Here is a 23,331-nt window from a genome sequence, read left to right as displayed (position 1 = left end):
TTATGTTACCTAAGAAGACCAGACCCTATATCTTTTATTATTTTTGACTAGCAAATAATTCTTGCATTCAGATTTATAGATCATCGCAAGAATTTTATTTTTCAATATCCTTCGAAGATATCTTTGGTAAATAGCAATAACAATGGGCTAGTGCTAATGATAATGATTTAAAATGATTTTTATACTTAAACTTAATGATTAAAAGTATTCACAAAGCAAAACTTTGGGCATTGCTATAAAACGGTCTGTCATGCACATGCTCTATGCTACCGACCAAACTTGCCGGAAGAACAGACTTATAGCTGAAAGCCAACGACTTATAGCTGAAAGGAGAGAGGAGAAAATCTGGCAACGAAAAGAAGAAGCGTGCTTGATGCGAGAAGGACGGCATGCTCGTGTGAAAAAACAGTTTATCTGAAAGGAGAGGGGAAAATCTGGCAACGAGAAGAAGAAACGTGCTTGATGCGAGAAGAACGGCATGCTCGTGAAAAAAAATTTGAAATTAGTTTGGCTGTATTCCGAGAGTAGAGTTAGCTTTTTTTTTTTTTTTTTTGTTGTTGTTGTTGTTGTTGTTGTTGTTGTTGTTGTTGTTAAGAGCTGAGAGATGCAATGTATTGCTTGTGCGTTTGATGTAAATGTGAATAAAAGCAATAATTTGTGAAAAGTTAAACTGTATTTACAAAATTAAAAATATAGCTCATGTTATTGTTAAACCTGCATAAGTGTCTCAGTTTATTTCCTGCAAATAGAGTTGACTAATAACATTCATAAGTGGATAGAAACGAACCGACAAAGATGAATTGATCAAAGGACCGATATATGACACGGTCCATAGATATTGTGGGGTTCCTACCTTTATCTAACAGCTGAGTGTCTAGGAACCTCGTGAACACTTAAGCGAATAACCGCTTTATTTCAGAAACAGATACGTAAAACTCAAGAAGGGTTAATTAACCTTTATTTCTCAAAATAAAAATTTAACAAATGGTCCCTTTCTCAATACGTACAGCAAAGCCTCCACTTGGGCTTGAACTCAAAGTAATAACAAAGGAAACTTAACTAAAGCTTAACTAAAAGATATAGCGGAAACTTATCAAGATTTCTGAGTAGTTGGCCTCTAAATATCAACTAAGCTGGCGAAGCTATCAAGGATCTGAGGTACGCCCACGCGTTAAAAAGAGTGTAGCCAAAAGCCAAACGCGCGCTAGTCAGAATATCTGGCTCTCTCACGAAGTCAGTGAAACTTCAAATTAAATACCGCTCTTACTCATTTGCATTAACCGCGATTCTAAAAACACATTCTGGTAGGAAATTATAAGCTGAAATTAGGAGGGACAGGAAAAAAGCTTTGACTAAAGATAAGTGTTAAAAACTTAGGATAAACCTTACAGTATATCTAACCGAAACTATAAGTATATGTTACGCAGGAAGTAGTATGGAAATAAAAATAGAAGTTTTTTTTTTTTTTTTTTTTTTTTTTTTTTTTTTTGTAAAAATTCTTCTCGATGTACAGAGGAAAACGTGAGATTCAAAGTAGAAACTCAGGAAATATGCAAGGTCTCAGAAAAAAAGTGCACGATTAAAAATAATATCTGTTGAATAGTTGACTGTAAACATGTAATTTCAATTACAAAAATAGATCATATAAGGTAGACCTTCAAGCTACTAAAATATTGGTCAAATGGTATGTTTTAACAAAACATACGAAACAAATTTTATATGATTTCTAAGATGCGCGGGGTGGGTACCTAATTCCAAAAGGCTAATGAAGCCAGGACGGGAGCCCCCCTGTCGTTCGAGTTGTAGAAAGAAAAGAAAAATGTCTATGGGATCGGTTTCGTTAGCTGTAAAAAGAAATGTCAATGGGTTCGCTTATTTAGTAACTTAAACTAACAAACAAAAAATTACATCAGCATGCAATTAAAATTAAATGAGATATTATTAATAAAACTTTACGTGACTGTATAATAAAAACAAGTTTCCTATATTAATCTCCAAGAGCAAATTTTTAAAAGATAACTTTTACGTTGGTAAACCATGACTATGGAAGCAATAGGTTTTAAAGTACTGTATACAACAATTTTAAAATTCCAAGTCTTACATTCAATGAAATTTGTTTTAGAGTGGTCCCTAGAATTGAATGGGCGGCGGAAAGTAAGAGTTTATAAATTTATCATTGTGATCAGTTATGCAATTAGAAATAACCCGTTCTTCGTAAAAGATCAATAATAGAACAAAAAAAAAATGCATTACTAATTGGCACTATTTATTCGATTAATTTCTGAAACTGGAACTATGGTTTATTGTTAACTATTCAAGAGGTATTTAGCTATGCAATCCGATAGAAAGCTGTACATTTAAGCCATAAAAAAATAGCAAAAGATCCATAAGAGAAGCATAAGGCCATTGCTCTAAATAAGATCTTTGTTCAAGGCTTTAGCAATGTACAAAGCCGAGCTATTTATAAGCCAATGTACAAAGCTTTAGCAACATACAAAGTTTCAGCTCCTATCAGTAGCCCAACAGTTCATTTATTTTGTTATTGTTGTTGATCTTACTAATTTTCTGATCTGAACTGATTAGAAAATAAGCGCGCAAGTACTACTACACTAGTGAAATAAACTAAGAGAATTTGCATATTTTATCGAATTGCATGAAAAGAACTGAACTGAAGGAAAAGTCACTGCTAATGGCGGTGGCGGTGTAATGGTCTGGGCAGGCATCATGTTGGATGGCCGCACACCTCTCCACATCTTTGACAAAGGCTCTGTGACTGGTGTGAGGTATAGGGATGAGATCTTGGAGCCCTATGTTCGTCTTTTCCGGGGTGCATTGGGTCCCGAGTTCATTTTACAGTACGATAGCGCGAGGCCACATAGAGCTCTTCTGGTCGACGAATTTCTCGAGAGTGAGGGTATTCGCCGGATGGATTGGCCAGTCAGGTCTCGAGACCTCAACCCTATAGAGCAGGTTTGGGACACTCTGAGGAGGGCAACTGCAACTCGCAACTTCCTTTCGAGAACCATCCAGGAACTGAAAACAGTGTTGCTGAATGAGTGGGACCAATTGCCACAGGCACTGATAATCTGCCTTATTTCCAGTATGACATCACGCTGCGAGACCTATATGGCTGTAAGAGAGGACCATACCTCCTATTAACCCCTTTCTTCTGTGTCTTCTGCAACCGCTGTTTCAGACCTTCAGACTCCCATGAGTGTTATACATTAGCATGTGTGTCTATTATAACTGTTGCATGTTTATTTTGTTTGTATTGTATCAACCTATGTTCACACTAAATTTTATGAAAATTTGTCCAGTAATTCTAGAGATCGTAGATCAAATATGAAAATTCTCTTAATTTATTTCACCAGTGTATTTTTAACCTTTCAACAAACTCTTTATTGGTAGATATACGTTTTCGTCAACTAAAAAAATAATTTGTACAAAATTTTATTTCGTAACAAAAATATTAATGGAAAAATTCAACTCCATCAAAATTTTTTGCAAACTGTGAAATTTTGTCAAATTTCTTACACGTATTTTTATGACGGTAGTTTATTTTATTTTATTTATTTATTTATTTTTATTTTTATTTTATTTTTTTTTTTTATTTATTTATTTATTTATTTTTTTTTTTTTTGAAAATGTCTGTTATCTTCCTACCCTATCAGCCACCACACGATCATGCCAATTTTTAATCAGGAAAATATCAGTCCATTGCTCTAAATAAGGCCTTTGTTCAAAGCTTTAGCAGTGCACAGAGCTGAGCAGTGGACAAGCCAATGTACAAGGCTTCAGGAATGTGCAAAGCTTTCAACGCCTATCAGTGGCCGCTGGTTATTATTAATTTGTAATCGGGTTCAAATACAGGCAAACCAACTGTCTGCATATGATTCATCAAGGTCTTGCTCATATTTAACATGAACACGAGCTAGCTTGCTTTAAAGCGTTCTCCACCAAAGAATCCTTCCCTTTAGATAGACAGCCTTGTTATACGTTGCTGTAATGAAAATAAACCAACATCAGTGCTTCAGCGTGATTAATTTTCACATTGTGTGTTTACGTTTCATCCTCATTCTCAGAAGAATTTCTAATTTTGATGTTCTTTAGATTTACGCAGCTAATTGCTTCGCGACCTCAAAACATGAGCACTTAATTCGCTGTTTCCTACGTTCATTCATTCCGAAATGTCATCCTATATGGAATATATCTACGAATTTATTGTTAGTGTTGCTTTCATCTTTAACACATATTATCCCCATTCTTTACTGTAATACTCAATAGGAAGGCCATGAAATGACCCATCACTTACAAAAAAGGCCATGAGATTTATTAGAAGAATATAATTGTTAAGAGAATTCAGGAATGTTACTGATTTTAGCTTTGCCCTTTTTTTTTATGTTACTACATTTACTCATTGATTTATTTAAACTGATTGTCGACTCAGCTAATAGAGACCTCGACTGATAAGGGCCTGGTTATCAGAGGCTCTACTCTTCCCATTTTAAAATGCATAGTCTCTTTTCATTAGTACATTATATAGTGTACCATATTTTACATTTTTCATGTCTTGATTCCATGCATTTTGCGTGTGCTAGGTACTGAAGAAGAAAGGTCAGTTTTGTCTGTTCAAATTTGGTTATATTTTTGCTCTAAGATAAGTTCTAGTTACTTTTTGTTTCTTAAGATTTATAGCAGTCTGAATATTTGTTGCATACTTGTTTACAGCTGAACTGGGAGATTATGATCCAAGGAGAAATCTTCCGGGTTATGCAGCTGAGTTCAACTTCACTCCCAATCAGACAGCAGACTTGGAATCGAAAGCAACTGAAATTCACAAGGGTCTCTGGTCAGTATATTTGCAGTTAAAGTGCTTTAAAGAGCAAAATTTTCCTTTATTCTGGTGCAAATTAAAATACAATTTGCTTAGCGAAACTCTGATACCTTCCATGTATAAACACTGCAATAAGAATTCATTAAATCTTGTATCATTCACTTAGTATTAGGTTCTCCATATTACATTAATTCTATAGAAAAATTGTACGATTTCCCACGTTTAAACTCAAGCTTTTTTATTGTAAATTTGACTGCATCAAACTATTTGATTTTTAAACTTTTGATTATTGCTGTAATTCAAAGACGTGAAGTATTTTCTTTCTGTATTTTGCTTTTTTTTAATATCAAGCAATTTTTAACATAGTAAAGAATGAAAGAAAAATCAGGAAATTTTAAGTATGAAACCAAATTCTTAAAAAAAAATAGTTAGTTAAAAATGAAAATATAAAAATACTCTGAAAACAAAACAATATTTTGCGCTTAACTTGTCATAATTTTTTCATTACAAAGTATGTAGTACTTGCGGCAATAATATAGATTAGTAAGAAAGTATTCAAAAATGTAAAAACAACATTGATTTTTTCGGTTTTTTTTTTTTTTTTTTTTTTTTTCAGTGGTACTGTACCAGCAGTAGCTGAACTCAGTTTTTTGGATCGAATAAAGTGGCTAGACATGTATGGCGTTGATCTTCATCCGGTATTGGTAAGTAACAAAAATAATTTTTCAGTTTGTTGACATATGTTTGGATGAAACGCGTCTCAAAAATAAAAAAAAAAAGGTAAATGATTGTAAAGGATTTAATACATTAATTTTGTAAAGTATTTAATACTTTTAATAATTATATAACTTTTATACAGTAATTTTCATATATTGTGGAATATGAATTTTTCTTTTAGCAGCACATAAAGCATACAAAAATACATCTAAATGTTAAAGAGCGCGCTTTTCAATCTAACAGTCATTGGGAATGGGTCTAAATGTTTCAGTAGAGTGGCAAAGAGGGTTAGGCAGTCTGCAGTTGAAAAGTAATTCCTTAGGAACTAGTATTTTTAATTTGCTACTTTTTCTTCTTGGGTCTTATAACAGAAAATCTGTACAGTTATTATCTTGTACAGTCATGTAGATACGGCTTGTACATACAACCAAGATAGTTTTTTTATATTTATTGTAATATACATTATATATATATGCAAGATATAACAAAATACGAAAGCTGCTTTAAAATGGCGACCTCAAAATTGACATTCTAAATTTGGTGATCTCCCCTTAAATTTGTTTGTTCTCCCAAATTCTAGATCTTTCTATCTTATGTAACGCTACTGGAAAAAGGCAACTAAAACTAATATTAACCAGTCTCAGATTAGCTCTACTGATACCTCAGACGTGGTATAAATACTCTTGTCACAATAAACTACGTCATTCTTCCCTTCCCTACTGTCAACATCGCGTCGCTTTACCTTTAACTTAACTGCCTTCGTCTAAATTAACTGCCTTCGTCTTTCCTTTTTAAAAGCCAATGTACAGGGAAATTTATCATATGTAATCATGTTTGAATAAGTGTCTACCCAAGTAATTGGATGTGTGTGAAAATAAAGACTGGTGATTTGTCGAAATTGAGTATTTATTATCTTCATCGGTATGATTTAACCATCAGTCATGACGGACATCGAAAGCTGTTGGCAATTCCAGCATCGCGACTGTGCTTCGAAATTATGACATATATATATATATATATATATACACGTTACTGTTGATCAAAACTTATGTAAAAGAATGCAACTAGTAGTTCATGATGCTTGAAAATACCATAGTCTGTTATTTTAAAAAATGCGCTTCAAGGGCGTAGTCACTTTCCCCTCATTTACAATTATAATATGTGTTGTCATCATCGCACAGAGGAAATTAGGAGATAGATATTTTTTGCTTAGATATTTTAAGCAAATTAGAGGATTCAACCATTTTTTCGCAGCAGTGGGTATTGTAGTAATGAGGCATGGTTTCGGGGAGGAAAAATAGAATTGAAATGCCTATTCTAAAGTAACAGCCAGATGAAATTATGGGTATAAATACTCGTATAAAGCTAAATATTGGCAAACTGATAAAAAAAAAGAGAGGCATAGTTGCTTTCATTCACTTCGAATTCCAGTTTATTACATGTATTGTGCGTATTTATATGTATATAGTGTATTACTATTAATGCATGTTTTGCGATTCTATCTTTAGGGAGAAGATAGCATAGAATATTTTCTAGGTCTGACTCCCAGTGGGGTGTTGGTGCTTCGGAACAAAACGAAGGTCGGAAATTATTTCTGGTAAGAAAATGTCCTCACCCATATATTCAAAATTAAAGAAAGATTTTTCAAATTCGTTCTTAACCTGTGCAATTTGTGAACAGATGTAAAGCAATTTAAAACTAAGTTAGTCTTAAAACTTAGAATGTTTTATAGAGCTGACGGCTATGAAGTTTTTTAGTCCAAAGGGATTTGAATCCCGAAGGACTATTAGTTTCGTTTTGGCATTTTGCGTCGGACTCATAAATGTCGGTTCACTTTTCAAACTGTTGCCACAAAATGTTAGAGTCCTGCATTATATTTGAAGAAATTAAATAATGAAAAATCTGCATAAATGTATATATATTTCTCGTATTGTGATAAAACAACGGTACATAGAGTCATCGAATTTTGAATAACGTAATCCTCCAACGAATATGAGCATGTGGAAGACCAAATTTGAAATTTGAAATTTGTTTTATGATCGATTTCCTATTTTTTAAAACTTTGACGAATTTTTGATTAACAAACTCAAGGATTTCAAAGCGAGCAATGGCAACGTTGTGCAGAAGAAACATTTTTATCTCCAGCGCGTGAGTCTCTGTATCGGAAATTCTAAAGATATGCTCGTTTTAAAACTATTTTGCGATATTGCTGTTGCACTGGATCTTATGGTTTAAGTGCGAGGAACATGATATTTAATAAAGAAAGGTAACACACAAAATGTTAAAAAAACGCCCCTTTGGACGTAATTTAAAATCTGAAACATTTCAGATTTTGTTTTTTATTTTTTTATTTTTTTTCATTGGGTCTTCTTTACTCGTAGCTTTATTATTAAGCATCGTTTTTTTCGCATTTACACCACATACGGTTCAACATACGTTTCAGTTTTTTTTTTTTTTTTTTTTTTTTTTTTTTAATTCCGTCTTCTTAAATGGCAGCTTATCTGTCATTGGGAACTTTCTCTAAATGGGCAGAAATCTTTGAGCCGGATGTCTCGGTGGAGTGTAATACCATTAAGCGCTGATTTTTTAAACTTTGCAAAAAGATTTCAAATTTACAGTTATACAGAACTTAACAAACAATAGATGTTGGACTTAATCACAGTACGCATGACTGCAGTTATTGTATGGCTGGGCTTTAAAAAGTGAGTTTTTTACTCCTTACCGCGTGACGCAACTGAAAGTACGTCCAGCTGGCAATCTGAAGGTCCGGATTTCTAATCCTAAAGATGGCACTGTATATTTTTCATGTTTCTTGCTTTTTACAAACCTAATAGACTCTACAAGTGGCGCTCGAACCAAAATGTAGTGGACGAAATTTCGTCACCATCAGGATTTGGTGACTGTGCCCAAGAAACTATTCCGTCAGGCCACAGCTGATAGGGACGGGTTACTTGCACGTGTTCCTTAAGTGGGGGAGGGGGACAAGTTTCGGCTACAAATCCGAAATCACACCATATGCAGTCAGGTCGTAAATTTACAATCCCTTTTTTTCAGGGGGAGAACTGACAAGGAGGGGACAATCTTGCTCGGGATCTTGAGAAAATGTGGGGTTGTTTAAACATGTAACTTCTCTACATTCAGTTTTATACAGAGGAAAATACAAATTGAATTCTTCGAATGAATGCAATTTTGTACAATGAAAATGTATTACTTAACGATAAACTGTAAGATAAATAACATCTTTTTTTTAAAGCCATAGGTGTAGAAAGACAGATTGTTACACGAATGAATTTGTAGTAAATATTGAGGTTTTCATTTCGAATGCTATGTTTCATGCAAAGAATCTCTAAGGAGAAGAATGAAAGCTTCCATAGACGCAATGTAAACCTGTTTCGCCTCTGCGCCGCTGTACCGAAGAGCCACGGCTATGCAGTGAAACACCAGCGCAGGGTGAAATTTAAACAGCGCAGTTTGAGGAGATAGTAAATTTTTTACTTTGAAATAACTCAAGTTTTATTTTCATACATTTCTGGAGTTTTATGAGCAAAAGGATGTTAGTTGGAATTTTGGGCGAAATATACAAATCCTGTCCAATTTTTACTTTGAATTTAAACAGCGAGCCATACGAAGACAAAATTTAAATGAAATAAATTTCTTAATTCTTTTCTTCTGTAAACTTAAAAAGGGGGGAAAACACATGCCATACAAAACGTAATAAATTTTTATGAATTCATAGTTAAAATTTTATAGTGAAATTTTAAAAGCAAAATTTGCAATAACTAACTGAAACAGAAAAAATAATTAAAGACAATTAAAGGCACCCCTAAATAAATTGAAAACACTGAAATACATTATAATTATCCGACAACAACTTTAAAAACAAATTACCATGAAAGCTTTTAGACAATTATTTGGAATGACCATTGTGAAAACCAAGAGCAAAGTTTTCACCCAATACCCAAAACCATTTCACTTACAGCATTACATTTAAAAAGTCTTTAAAAGAATTTCACATAACTAAAACCAAGTATCTCTGACTACAACAACAAACAACCTTTTCGAACAACGTGGTAAAAGATTGTTAATATGGCCGACGGCATGCTGCTTTGTTGCCTCCTGATGTTATTTCGCACATGCGCAGTGAGGTACGGAGGGTGGATAGCTTTGGGATCGTTTGCCCCTTTAAAGTAAGCTTCAGGGATATACATAATGTGTCTCTTCGGTCTGACGGAGCCACATTTGCCTCGGGGAACCTTTACTTCTTCTCCTTAGAGATTCTTTGTTTCATGTATGCGAAGTAGATGAGTATGTGAGATAATAGTCATAACTGAATGGCTTTCAACCTTTTCACGTCTAAAAAGGACTGTTTTTCAATTACATTGTGGTCGCTGCTTTTTGGTTAATTTTCTAATGGCATATAAACAATAATTGTTTTTATTTGAGACTTATGAATAAAATAACGCAAACTAGACTGCAGAAAATTCTTCAGAATGAAGTTAAATAATACTGAAAAATACATTATTGATGCACTTTTGGGTTTTATATGTAGTAGTATTAACTACTACTATAATCCTTAAATGGAATCCTTAAATTATATATATCTATGTACAGGTATATATAAATGGAACCAAATATAGAACAAGGTATAAAATATCAAAGAAAAATATCTTTATTATACAATGTTCATTACCATACGTATATTTACGTAATATCAATATAAATAGTTAGTTAGGTTTCGTACATATATAATTTATTTTTATATGTTGTATTTTTTGTATTAGATTCAGTATTGTATACGTATCTGAAGTTTAATTTTACTTGTTCTCTTTTTGGGTTACGACTTTAAGTGAGAAAGAATTGTTAAGGCCTTCATAGGGATTACATTATATACAATCAGTTAAGATCCGACTTTTCTTTTCTTTTAATCATTATATATATTTAAATACTACTTGATAAGTATACATAAAATGCAGCAGTTTTTTAAGCTACTTATTTATATATCTATTGTTTGGTCTGGTTTGTTTGATTATAGCAAAGCATTCGACGGTTATTTGCCTAAGGGTAAGGGTGTCTCGTGAAGAACTTTCTAAGCAAAACTGACTCTTATGCACGTTACACGTGGGGAAAACCTCGTAAACGCCAATACAGCCATCCCCGTTAAAATTATTATTTAGAAATGCGCTTATAATGTTTTTTATATTTACGAAAGATACTTCCCGTTTACTCAGGCTCACTGTATTCAAGTCGATAGGACCAATTGAATGGAAAGATCGATTTGTTAATTCATTTCCAAGTTTCAAATCGGATGAATGGACTCGCAAAAAAAATGGCACATTAAAATACGGTCACTGAACTACAGTGAGCTATGAAAATTTTAGCACAGGTTTATCTTATGAAAACAAAATATCAGAATCTAATTAAATGTTTCACTTATTAGAAAAATAGAAAATATAAATACTTGTGAATAAAAAGAAATTGTCTTTAAAAAAATAAAATTTAAATGAAAAAAATAAAAGAATTACAAAATATTGCAGAAATTACATAAAATAGCGAATAAACTTATTCGGCACAAGCACGCTAAATGTAAAACAGATTGTACAGTCGGAAAGCTCGCCTTCACAGAAATATACTGTTCATCGGGTTTAAAGGTTATTCAGACTAACGTGCGAAGTTCAGTGAGTAACATGTAATTTCCTTTGAATGTATAAACTAGCCAAAAGAAAGGGGGGAGCACTTGACAATTAGATGCAAATTTAACAGATGGATTGAAGGAACCCTACTACAACCTATCACTTTGTGTAAGCATTTTCGTGGATTTCCTTAAGGTATGTAAATATGAGCCCATCTTCCCTAGAAAATTCTCCATGAAATCATGCCTAGCCAACCCTCATATGTTTTGCCATATTCAACACAAAATCATTCTTAAGATGATTAATTAATTAATTTTATGTTAGATGATACGAAGCTTTTCAAAAACTAGGATGCTTTCCGTAAACAATTAGTATTAAGAAGTGCTGTTCAACTGGAATTGGGTTGGATTATTTGTTTATAGCAGTGCTTTTCAGTCGACTTACATGTACCTGTATGTATTGCTCAGATGGGGGTGGAAGTAAATTCCTGAACGAAAACAATGTAATAATGAAATGTTAATAAACAAATAAATATAGCTTTTCGTATCCTATGTAATTTGTCTCCATTCTGATACCATGTGCATCCTTATACACATTACTGACTTACAGTGAAGAACAGAGAACTCTAGCTCCATTGAAGATTTTATTTCTGATATACTGATACTGAATGAGACCTAAAAACACTTTTAAAATATATCTCCCCTTATGATCCCTGACACAGCCGTTTATTTTCCCCTTCCGTAATTAACGTCAGTCTCCTGCTCTTGACCGCATTTGCAAAGCCACCAAAAGGCCATTAGTTTCCTTTCTGCCTCAAAATCCACGGCTAAAAGTGGACATCACCGGCACAGTATGAGGTATCTTTTCCCTCTTTACCCCGTGCCATCGTAGTGTAATTGGAAGCACGTCCCGAAAGGTCTGGAATTCGAACGCCGGCGAGGGTACTGCACATTTTTCACGTTTCCTGCTTCGACAAACCTACACTGAGTCTTCGATAAACACTGAGTCTATAAACTTATCATAACATCTGCATAACATACATACAACACATAGTATCAGCATATTCTATGTAAGTATGTTTTATGGCTTTATATACAATACCAATACACACTGGCTAGCATTCATGAGTTGTTACGAACTATTAGTGGGCTCATTCTAAAGCTATTAGTAGGCTTTAGTCTAAAGTCCCATTAGTTAAATTCGACAAACAGTTGTAAAATCTACAAGGAACTATAAATCCAGCATCCCCAGTATTTAGATTACTAGTTTTGTTAGTGATGGAATATTTATTGGTTTTCACAAAGAACAGATCTGAGAATATTATTGGTATGCAAACACTTGGAAGAAATTCCATCACATTTTTTCATCAGACTGATGTATGCGTCATCGAAAGTATGTTATTAAAGGCGAGGATCGACTGGATCCGTGTGTTGTGAAGTGGAAGATTATTTGAACAAGTTGTAAAATATCCACCCTGCTTAAATGTTTGACTTATAGGACATGCTGTAGTAGCTCCTAGATTAAATTCCGAGAAAACTGTTGCTTACATATATTTCGCTCGGAAGCCAAGATTTTCTTCGCTGTATGTCTACCACATCACGGCGCTTCTCTTGAGAAGTGCATATGAATAAATATTATCATCAAGATTCCCACATAGATTATCAGACTGCCTTATTAAAGTGGGATATTTGCTTGTCAGTCGTAGTGGGTAGCTAACGAGGAACCAATTCTCAATTGTTATACTCTGCGAAGAGAAAATAGAATCAAATGCGAAGGTTCGTTTTAACAATCATAAGCTTAAGAGTTTTTGTAATATTCTAGGGCATTCAACAATTCTCCCAATAGTAATAATATACTTATCAAAATATCGTTGACTATACTCGCATATATTATTAAGAAGGTGCTGAGTGACTGAGATATCATATTATGGGAATATTGGACACATACGAAGAAAGGTCTTCCATAAGCAAAATATTGCTTCTGTCCATTCGGTTGTTGTAAGCTAAAAAGAATGCTACTTTATAGAGCTTTAATCATACAATAAGCGGGTTCGAATTACGAACTGAGAATGCGAAAGCAAATAACAAATGCGAAGTATGTACATGAAGAATGCGGATACCATATAGTTATGAAATCGTGTAACAAGTGTAAATATGTATTCTTATAATATGTTGGTATGAAATGTTTCGTATATTGCAGCTCTTCCTGCGTAAATAATCCACGTTAAATGGATGAGAGATAGTGCGTTTGCAGTCGAGCTTGACGATAATTTGAAAATTACCGAAACTTCGATTAATTAATTACAATCAAACACCGCTATAACTAACTTTTACGGTTCGAAAGTTTGGTACATTTATCATTTCCTATAAAAAATTTGGATAATCTTATAACGATCTGAGGGGCGTTTCTAGATAACTATGTACATGTGCTAGCTGCGGATGCTAGTTATCGTCTTCAACTGAAACTGGCTGTGAAAGTAATAAATACATAAAGATGTAAAATAATATTAACCTAACTTTATTTTTCTCACTAACTGTGAGTTAAATTAAAATACTATAAATACAAAATAAGTCTCCTCGACTTGCAGCTACTAGCTGGAATATATAACAATTTAACTGCCTACAGTACCAATGCTCCTAGTCGAAGCAACATATAACACTTAAGTCCAGTAACCTAACTCAGAAATAAAACCACACTTAACAGCCCATGCTCAACGCCCAGCGAATACTTTTAATCTAACAGCAGCTTCTGAGTAAAAACAAGTCGGAGATTGTAGCAAGAGCAAACGTCTTTAATATTATAATTAATGCGGTTACAATTCTTCCTCTCAGTTTAAAATACACCGTTTGCCAATAAATCTGTATAAGCCTCTAAACTGAAGTACGTGACGAAATGAGCATAAAGATGAAAAATAAACTCTTAACTGTTAGTTAAACATAAATGTCACGATTTTACAAATCTGTTTTAAATTCTGGTAATAGTATACAAGAAGTATCTGTATGATAAACTGTGTATAGATGAATCAGTTTAGTCAATTGTCTTAATCAAAATCGTAAAAAACAACCTTATATTTAGCGTAGGTATAATGAAACACTCAATCGATTTCGAGGGCAGCTAAAGGTCCCTCCTCATCAGGAGAAAGAAATACATAGAAAGAATATAGGAATCACAGAAACACGTGGTGCTTATCAGCACTGCACGTGGTTATAACTAGATTTTTAATCAGAGTTGCACTGGCCGCCTACTTTTACTGAGCCAGGCTGTCTGATCAAGCATAAAGAAATATTAGCGAAGTTAAAATAGGGAGCGAGGGGCAAATGCACATTACGCTCAAAATCTGAACTTCAAATAATGGAAAGCAACCACTGAACGGATTTTTATACCCTCTGGTAGTACCAAGTGCGAGGAGGTAACGCCAAGGGACCTTTAGCTGCCCTCGAAATCGATTGAGTGTTTCATTATACCTACGCTAAATATAAGGTTGTTTTTTACGATTTTGATTGTCACATTAGCGTGTTTCTCTTTTAGTCTAATTGTCTTAATGTTTATTTGATTGTTTTTATTAAAGGTTAAGTTATTTGTGTGTGTGTATTTAATTATGGCAAAGCACACGAGGGCTATCTGCCTAAGGGGAGGGATGCCTTCGTGGAGGACTTTCTAAGGGAAACTGGCTCGTATACACGTTACACATGGGGAAAACCACGAAAACACCCATGCAGCCAGCCCGTTCGCGGGATTCGAACCTCGGACCGAACTATCAGTGTTCAGCGACTTTACCGCTCGGCCGCTGGTGGGCTAAGTTATTTGTGAGCTTCCTCTCAAAATTTCTGCTTTATGTGTTATTTTTATTATTATTATTTTTATATGGATAGCTTCTGTTTCGTTTATCCTCAGCTAGATTTATCAGTGATATCTCCAAAAAAGATCGAATATCCGAAACTGATACTGCCCATTGAGAACTGCTACCCATAGTGTGTAGTTTTGTTTGAAGAGAATCGCGTTTTTGTCGTTATTTGGACGATCATTAGGAAACATGGAAATCTAAAACGCGCTAATATTATTTATTAATATAGGCTATTATTAATATAGGCTTTAAATGAGATGCTGACAGTTCCAACATTAATTCATTTATTTGAATAGGTTGGAGAAAGTTTATTTTCCATGTCATCGGATAAACAACATGAAAAAAACAGTTGTTATATTTAATAATCATAATTTCACAAAATTCTAATGGCTAGCAGAAAACACAATTCTTCCTTTGGACCATCCAGTTTAAAAATTAAATAACAAGACTGAATTTATAAAACAAAAAATTAGCAAAAGACAAGGATATTGCATATTTTATATTCAAATTACATCTTTTTCGACCTTTTTTTAATTTAAAACAAAACTAAGTTTCACGTTTTACTCTATGTTGCTTATGTAATAAATAATATTCTCCTTCCAAGTAAAAAGGCGCCATATTTCTCACCATATTAAGTGGGAAGCTTTAAAATGTCATGCAAATTATAAAAGTAGGTCGGCTATTCCGAGAGATGTGTTGCTTCACCAAAGACACTTTTATCTTATCTTGTAACCAAAATCAAGCTCATTCATAATTAAAGTGTGTACGTATTACGCAAACGATTCTTTTTAAAATTCGTTATTTGCTTTGAAATTTAACATATTCTGCAATTTCTTTAATCTTGAATGTGAAAGGGGCAACAGTTAAATTGCGGCCTGTGCCGTGTATGTAAATGCGGCATTTTGGCGAAATTGATTAAATATTCAAAGTTATATAATTACATGAAAACATTTCATCTATTTCATATAAAATTTGTAGTAAACCCTTTTGATTATTTATAATAACATTGCAAAAGAAGAGCAATATGACATATGGGAAAAAATCATAATTATTCATAAGCGATTATCCAGTAAGCAGAAATCACAAGCACTAGCCTTTCAACTTAACATCATGTAACTCTTTAAACTTTAAATCTTAAATTCATGGAGGCCATTCCTTTCAAATTCTTCTCTGTTTAGCAGTATTTAGAACTGTCGCGTGAGAATAATAACCTAATCAATCTTCATTGTCTATTTTGCAATTGGATATGAGTGGAATATTTTTCTTTTAAGGAGGCTAGCCTCTCTTAAAGAAAACAAATCTTGTGTATTTTTGTATGCTACTTGTTCTTAGTGGTTTTCTTAATGACTACGCCGAATTAATAGGATGAAATTGAAACTTTACTAAAATAAATAGCAGCTCAGACACCAAAATAGCAAGTCTAAAGCAGTAATCACCGAACAAGAGTTTAATATAGTCGCACTCTGAACTAAACAACGGAATTGTTTGAGCTGTACACTGCGTCCCATTCATGCGTCCTATTTATTCTTACGATTGCTCAAGAAAGAGAGTAAAATCTTTTGTTAGCTTCGAGCAAAGTAATTCTCAACACTTCGAAAAAGCATTTTCCGGAAACATTCAGAATGTCGCCAAGTTAGTGAGAATTCACTAACTGTCGCCAACTTGGCTACAGAAATTGTAGGTAAGATCCGATAGGAGGGTTTTGGGTCAAATCTTTGATTCTTATTCCAGCTATCTTTACAATTCAAATGCCGATCGATCCAAAACCGAAAGATCCCCAACATAAACACGAAATACAAATTTATAAGCACTAAGAGTTTACAAGCACTAAAACAACACTAAAAGTTTACAAACACTAAAACAACACTAAGGTTTTACAAACACACTAAATAGCCATGAATTCAATTAAACAAAGTGCACAATAAATTACATAAACACAAATATTTACAACAGTATATATATGAGCATACTTATATTGAATCTAGAAAGGAAGCATTTTGTAAAATATCTAACATAATATGTGGCACTGATCTCAACGAATTAAGTTTAGTGTGGGAACAACATAATTGTTATTAAAACACTGTTATCTGTCAGTGTGCTGTTATAACATCAGAAGTTCCGACAGTGAACGTGAAGATGCATAGAATGTAAGCATAATGTAAAGATGAATACTTCAAAACAGAATCGTCTATAAGTAGATGTAAAGGGAATAACAGACTGGCAAGATTTTTTTTTTTTTCTGTCGTGCTAAAAATTGTGAAAAAATTACTTTCTTATTACATTATTACATTTCCATTGTTATCAAATACGGTTCTATTATTTCCTGCATACACCACAAGTTATTTAATATACTGCAAATTTATGTAAATATGTTTTAATATTCTCTATCAACCCAGAAATAAATATTAGGTACATTTATTATTCAAGGTAATAACTGAAATATTTCTAAATGTATTCATGAGTTTGATTCTACTTTTACAGGCCCAGAATCACAAAAGTCTACTACAAGAAGAAGTATTTTATGATTCGGGTTAGAGATAAGAATGTAAGTTGTCTGAATTTTTATTTTTGCTTCCGTTCGATGTGAAACATCATCGAAGATTAAATGTCAAAATACTTATTATTATTAATTGTTTCACTTAAAATATTAATGTACAATGTTTTATGCAAATGTTTTTCCCACCTGTATAAATTTAAAACACAGAAAAAAAATTTTATTCAGTGGTAAAAAGAAGAGGTGACGTTAACTGATAAACTATTTTTTCCTTTCTTTTTACCTTGGCGAAAATTCTCATTTTGTCAGCAGATAGTACCACAGTTATCATGCATTCCATGCTAGCTAGCCCGATGTCAAATAATTATTTAACCTTAAATCTTTCACTCCATTTAGAGTTTTGATTCTCTCCTTTCGGTAGAACTTATACAATATCTAATGGAGTACTTTAATGCAACAAATTTATAACTACTTCTGCAGCTCGATAATGAATGATTTTGGTGTGTGCCGTGATTATATCTATAAAACCGTTGGTGATGCTCCTGATGTCCCACATAATTCTTCCTATCCTTTCCTGTTTCTCCGAAAATATGAAACCTTTGGATGATTCTCGAAACATATACTTCAGATTTCTAACTGTATCGTTGTGCAATTCACAACAATCAGCAATGACGTAAGATAATGCTGTAATTGCTCATAATGAAATCCTGTACACTAAAGAATTTATTTCCATTACTTACACATATTTTCAAATTTACAAAAACAAATTAACCAACATAAATAAAAGAGGGCTAAGCTTAGAAACACTGCATGTTTGCACGGACTGTTGGCCCCAACGATTATCTTCCATTGTTTCGTTTTTGTTTTGTTAATTCTTATTTTCTGCTTCTTGTAAAAGAGGAAACGGGGTCAGTCTCCTTCGAAATGGATAAAGTTTTCCTACAAAATTAAGCACCACCTTAACTTTTGTCCAAGTAAAAAGTAAATTCTTCCGGAAAGCCGCCTTCTTAACTGGCAACTTTACAACATTGGTATTCATTTTGTTGTAATTCATGATAATAATGGACAGATAATATTACGTTTCTGTTTTGTATTGCCAGTTTCCTAATGCAGGTACTGTAACACTGTCCGTAAGCTCTATATTTACGCAGCCTCTCACTCCTTTTTGTAAAGTTACACAAATGCTCTTACTTCCCGAACGAGCAGTAGACTGTAGAACATCATCATAACGAACACAGATGATGATCCAAATAATATTACGTGCAGTGTATTTCCGAATAGCACAGCTATAAGAAAGGTTTAAAGGGAATTTGGATTTGTCTTCGTATTATCTGTTAGTTTAACCCAAAGGTGCAACGAACGATGGCTAAAAAGATGGGTAACTTTTATTTAATTGTGAGTAACAGTTTCTGTTTTAGTTTAAGCAGAAAGCTTTAAATATTATTCAAATAATATAAACGGTTGATCAGACAGCTTCCAGTTGAGGGTTTTTCAAGAAACAACTATCAGTATTGAGGCAGTCATCCCATCGATGAAATCGAACTGCTGATGTCTTTCCAATCAATCCAATTCTTTGCTGTCCGAATTTTCAGACTAGAACTTACGTCCTTTACGAATGTATTTAGTGTAATGTAAGGTCAATGGTTAGATGCAACTGATGTTGTAACCATAAAGTTAGAAAATTATAAATGGTCCACAGGTCTAAACTCTTGCGCAATGGAAGAAGTGAGCATAAATGCACGATGGTCTTCTTTTGACGTATTCGAAAATTGCGCAATCAGGAATATGTGCACCATATTTTTACATACAAGTCTGAACGCAGCAGATTAACGCAGGGCTCACTTAGAATATAATAATACATGTCATACACGCTGCCGAGTCATTTAACGGAAGCTTTCTGATCATCCCATATAAATGATTTCCGATCGCCTAAAATAAGAATAACTTTACACTTATTTCCATTTATTATATGTTTATTTTTGTTTTAGAATGAGGAAAATACCTACGGTTTCGAATTACCAAACAAAAAGGCCTGTAAACATCTCTGGAAATGCTGCGAAGAGCATAAAGCATTTTTCAAGTGAGTAACAGGAAAAAGAATTTTCACGCTTTTGAAAAACTAAGAAATATTAAAATGATACCATGGAGAACAAATTTCAAATTTAACGAGTATATTAATCTATATTCCGAAAAGTCAAGTTTTTGGAAATTTAAAAAAACGAAAAAAAGAAAAAAGAAAGAAAGAAAAAGTTCGCTATATTTATTTTCTAGTTTCTTTCACTTGTAGAATTATAGTAGTGGCTTTAATAAATAATAAAATAAATGTGTTAATTTATATAATATATTTAAATATATATGTGTTATGACAAATAAGTTTATCTTGTTATTAATGCATTAAATACTAATTACATTTTAAATTAAATTTAGCCTAATATATCAAACTTATCAATTTTTTTAAAATATCGACCTTTTTTTACACCAACAACATATTTTATTTAATAAAACTGAAGTATTCTCTTTTCATTAGGAATAAATTTAATTTTTGGGGATTTTATGACTGGGCTGATGCATGTATATTACCTTTAAATCAAAGCAAAATTTAGTCATACCCGAAGCAAGGCACACTTAGGCATTCGAGGCATTTATTTTCAAATGCAAAGGATGTTTGCATATCAAAAGCCAGTTTAATGCGGTCGTGCGAAATGTTTTAAGGCTTTTGTTTTAAATCAGCGCCATTACTATAAAGTTATATCGTGTCTATACTTGTTGTTCTGACTTATCTCACTTCGTCTGACAGTAGCATTAGAACAAACCCACAAATTTCATCGTGGTGAAAAGTGCAGGATTACGTCTGCATGGTTTGGAGCACCTTACAGTACAGCTTTGTCCAGTTTTATCCTAATCTCAGAGGGATGAGAGACGCTTGGATCCTACTTTGGGAGACTGATCTAAAAGTCTTCCTTCTACCACCAAAGCTCTCCAAAAGGACTTTTGGCTCGTCATGTATTTAATGTACCGCCATGCCGCAAAACACGATATATTTATTTACAAGCATCTAAGAGATCTCCTGGATTCGAGTTGCAGCCAACATTGCTAAACACTGAATCGATCAGAGTGTCTTATATTAAATTTATTACATATTTTTTAAGCTATGAATGCCTAGATCTAAAATAACCTCCCACCACTATTTCAGAACTTTTGCAGTTTACTAGAATTTGGACCCAATAATTTAACGAAGCATGCGCACTTTTTACTCGGTAGTTTTCTGTATTGTGTACTTACAGATTACCTCTCTCGGATCTATGGAGATTGAAGCAGTATTTTCTGTTTGTCAAATCTTTGATGGAGGTTATTTAGTTTGGTTCCTTTAATGTTAGCGGCACCTGATCTAGCTTTTCCACGAATGAACAGATTAAGTTTTTCATTACTACCTCCTTCATTATTTTTATTATTAATGTCTTCGATGGCTGAGATAGGTGTGGGAACAGGATGAACTGTTTATCCTCCTTTAGCTTCATTAATAGGTCATGCTGGTAGATTTTCGTTTCATGAATGCACTTAATGAGTGTAAACATATTAATATTTATTACAAAGCATTAACTATTTCATTCACTGCAAAAGTCTAAGTTTATTTCATAAAAATGCACACCACCTCAAACTTCCAAGAAATTTTCTTTTTTGAACCACAAATCCTCAGAAATTTAAATTGATTTTTAGACTAATTTTTAATGGATATGCTTTGCAAATAAAAAGTAATGCAGCAGAATTATTGAAGACGATTATGCATAATAAAATGTATCACTTTTCTAGATTAACGCAGATTCGAGAAGTACCAGGCCACAGTGGAAAAATCGCTGGTTTGGAAAATAAATTTTATGGGTATGAGTATGTAATTGACTTTTCTCGAATAAAAAGGTTTTTTTTTTTTTTTTTTTTTTTTTTTCATATATCGAGACTAAAATCTAAAATAGCTGTATTTATTAATTTCTTTTTTTTTTCTCTCGTTTCTAGAAACAGATTGAACAAAAACTTCCAGTCGCTGGGCATGCAAGCAAGACTGCGAACTCCCCCAACTTTTGTCCGTGTACCAAGCCGACGATTTAATAAACGCATTGGTCAACCAGACGGAGCAGATGGTAAACTAAGAAAATCTTTCTATTTACTTTTTTAACATAAGTAACATTATGCCATTCATGTTTTTACTTCTGTTGTAATTATTCTATTTACATTTCTAACATCGGATTCGAATCCCGGAGAAAGCATGAACATAATTTGTTCATTCCTTCATAGGAGGCAAGGATGGCCCACCTGTTAGGTGCCTTCATAATAAAGAGACCATCATTTCCGGCTTTAGTAGTGGCCAAAGCCTATAAACGGTTAAAGCCCGTCATACGGGGGGGGGGACTTTTTAACATATGTAGCATTTTGTTGCTTATGTTTGTTACTTATGCTAATGCTTGTTATTTATGTTGTAATTATTCTGCTTACTTTTCAGCATAAATAACATTTTGTTACTTATGTTAATGTGTGCTACTTATGTTGTAATTATTCTATTTGCTTTTTGAATGTAACTGACTTGTTAACATAACTAACTAACATCTCGGCAAAATCTTTTTTACGAAATGGTGATCTTGCCTACATTTATTGACTGTGTTGGATCCTTGTTTCATTTCTGCATTTAGAATGTTATTGCGGCATTTAAATCTTTGAGCATTTACCAATCTAAATTTGAAATATGTTATTAAACATATATATACATCGTATCCACATCAGTCGGCTTTTATTTTAGCAATCACTAGGCGTAGACATATGCTTCCGATAGTAAAAATGTTCTAAATGATATAAATATTAATGTTTTGGTGTTTTCAAATATAAAAATACCAATTTTGTAAAGATTAATGAAATCTAACTTTTTATACATTCTACTGATCTGTAAATTTATGTTTAGGAAAACTGTATACTCATTATAAAATTTAGTTTCCAAAATTGTGACTTTCATACGACAAAAATTAACCAAGCTATTTAAATTTAAATTCGTAAATCACATCCATAAATTGAAGAGCGAAATGTTTGCATTTGTATATAACTAAAAATAAAATATCAGTTTTAAAAACGGTTTGATGTTAATACATCAAGCAAGGAATACTTTTATGCAGCTTGTCATAAAAAATATTGATCAATATAAAATTTTAAAGAGAAATCTTATTCACAGAGTATTCGTACCGTACGTTAGGAAACACAGACAGGCTTTAATATTGGCATTTAGCTAACTCATAACTTTATATATATATATATATATATATATATGTATAAATTAAAAATCTTTCTAGCCTAATGAATTTTTGTATGATTATAAGATCATAATTCTAAAGAAACAAAGCTTCCGAATAGCATAAATAACATATTTTTAGCGTTTGAAAACTTATAAATTGCTTGTATAAAAATTTTTACACCATATCAGTTGAAACAAAATTATAAACAAAAAAAGTCACATACTAGTAAATCATTAAAGAATTCCAATGAATGACATTTAAAAATAAATGCAACCTCAAATTACTTTAATTTATTTATTTAGCGACTTCTCCCCAAATGACGTCAAATATCTCAATATTTGAAATTAAATATCTCGATAAACTTTTGTCGTACGGGAATCTAACATTCTGTTTTTTACTTTTTATAATCAGCATAAAATTTTCTTGAATGTAGGTATAGATACCGGGAAAATTTTAGCTTTCGTTAATTTTTACAAAGCATTTTGAGATAATGACATAAAAGTGCTGAATAAGTAGATGAAGGAAAATTTTTTTTCTTG

General features: G+C 32.9%; 1 protein-coding gene across 3 annotated transcripts in view; it reads left to right on the top strand.

Annotated features, from left to right (window-relative positions):
- Nucleotides 1-23,331, top strand: part of LOC118194746 (band 4.1-like protein 4A) — a 342,463-nt gene that overhangs the window by 251,469 nt on the left and 67,663 nt on the right. For all 3 annotated transcript variants that reach the window (XM_085815671.1, XM_085815672.1, XM_085815673.1), the window contains exons 6-12: nucleotides 4,729-4,849; nucleotides 5,451-5,538; nucleotides 7,060-7,148; nucleotides 17,507-17,570; nucleotides 19,508-19,599; nucleotides 21,330-21,398; nucleotides 21,531-21,655. In XM_085815671.1, the coding sequence (XP_085671797.1) occupies nucleotides 4,729-4,849; nucleotides 5,451-5,538; nucleotides 7,060-7,148; nucleotides 17,507-17,570; nucleotides 19,508-19,599; nucleotides 21,330-21,398; nucleotides 21,531-21,655 (648 nt within the window). The remainder of the gene's footprint in view (nucleotides 1-4,728; nucleotides 4,850-5,450; nucleotides 5,539-7,059; nucleotides 7,149-17,506; nucleotides 17,571-19,507; nucleotides 19,600-21,329; nucleotides 21,399-21,530; nucleotides 21,656-23,331) is intronic.

Source organism: Stegodyphus dumicola, chromosome 4 (genome assembly GCF_044657685.1).
Source record: "Stegodyphus dumicola isolate Sdum_Otavi_A_Nest chromosome 4, ASM4465768v1".
Taxonomy (NCBI): domain Eukaryota; kingdom Metazoa; phylum Arthropoda; class Arachnida; order Araneae; family Eresidae; genus Stegodyphus; species Stegodyphus dumicola.
The sequence above is the reverse complement of the archived record's forward strand: the minus strand, read 5'-3'. Positions and strand labels throughout refer to the sequence as shown.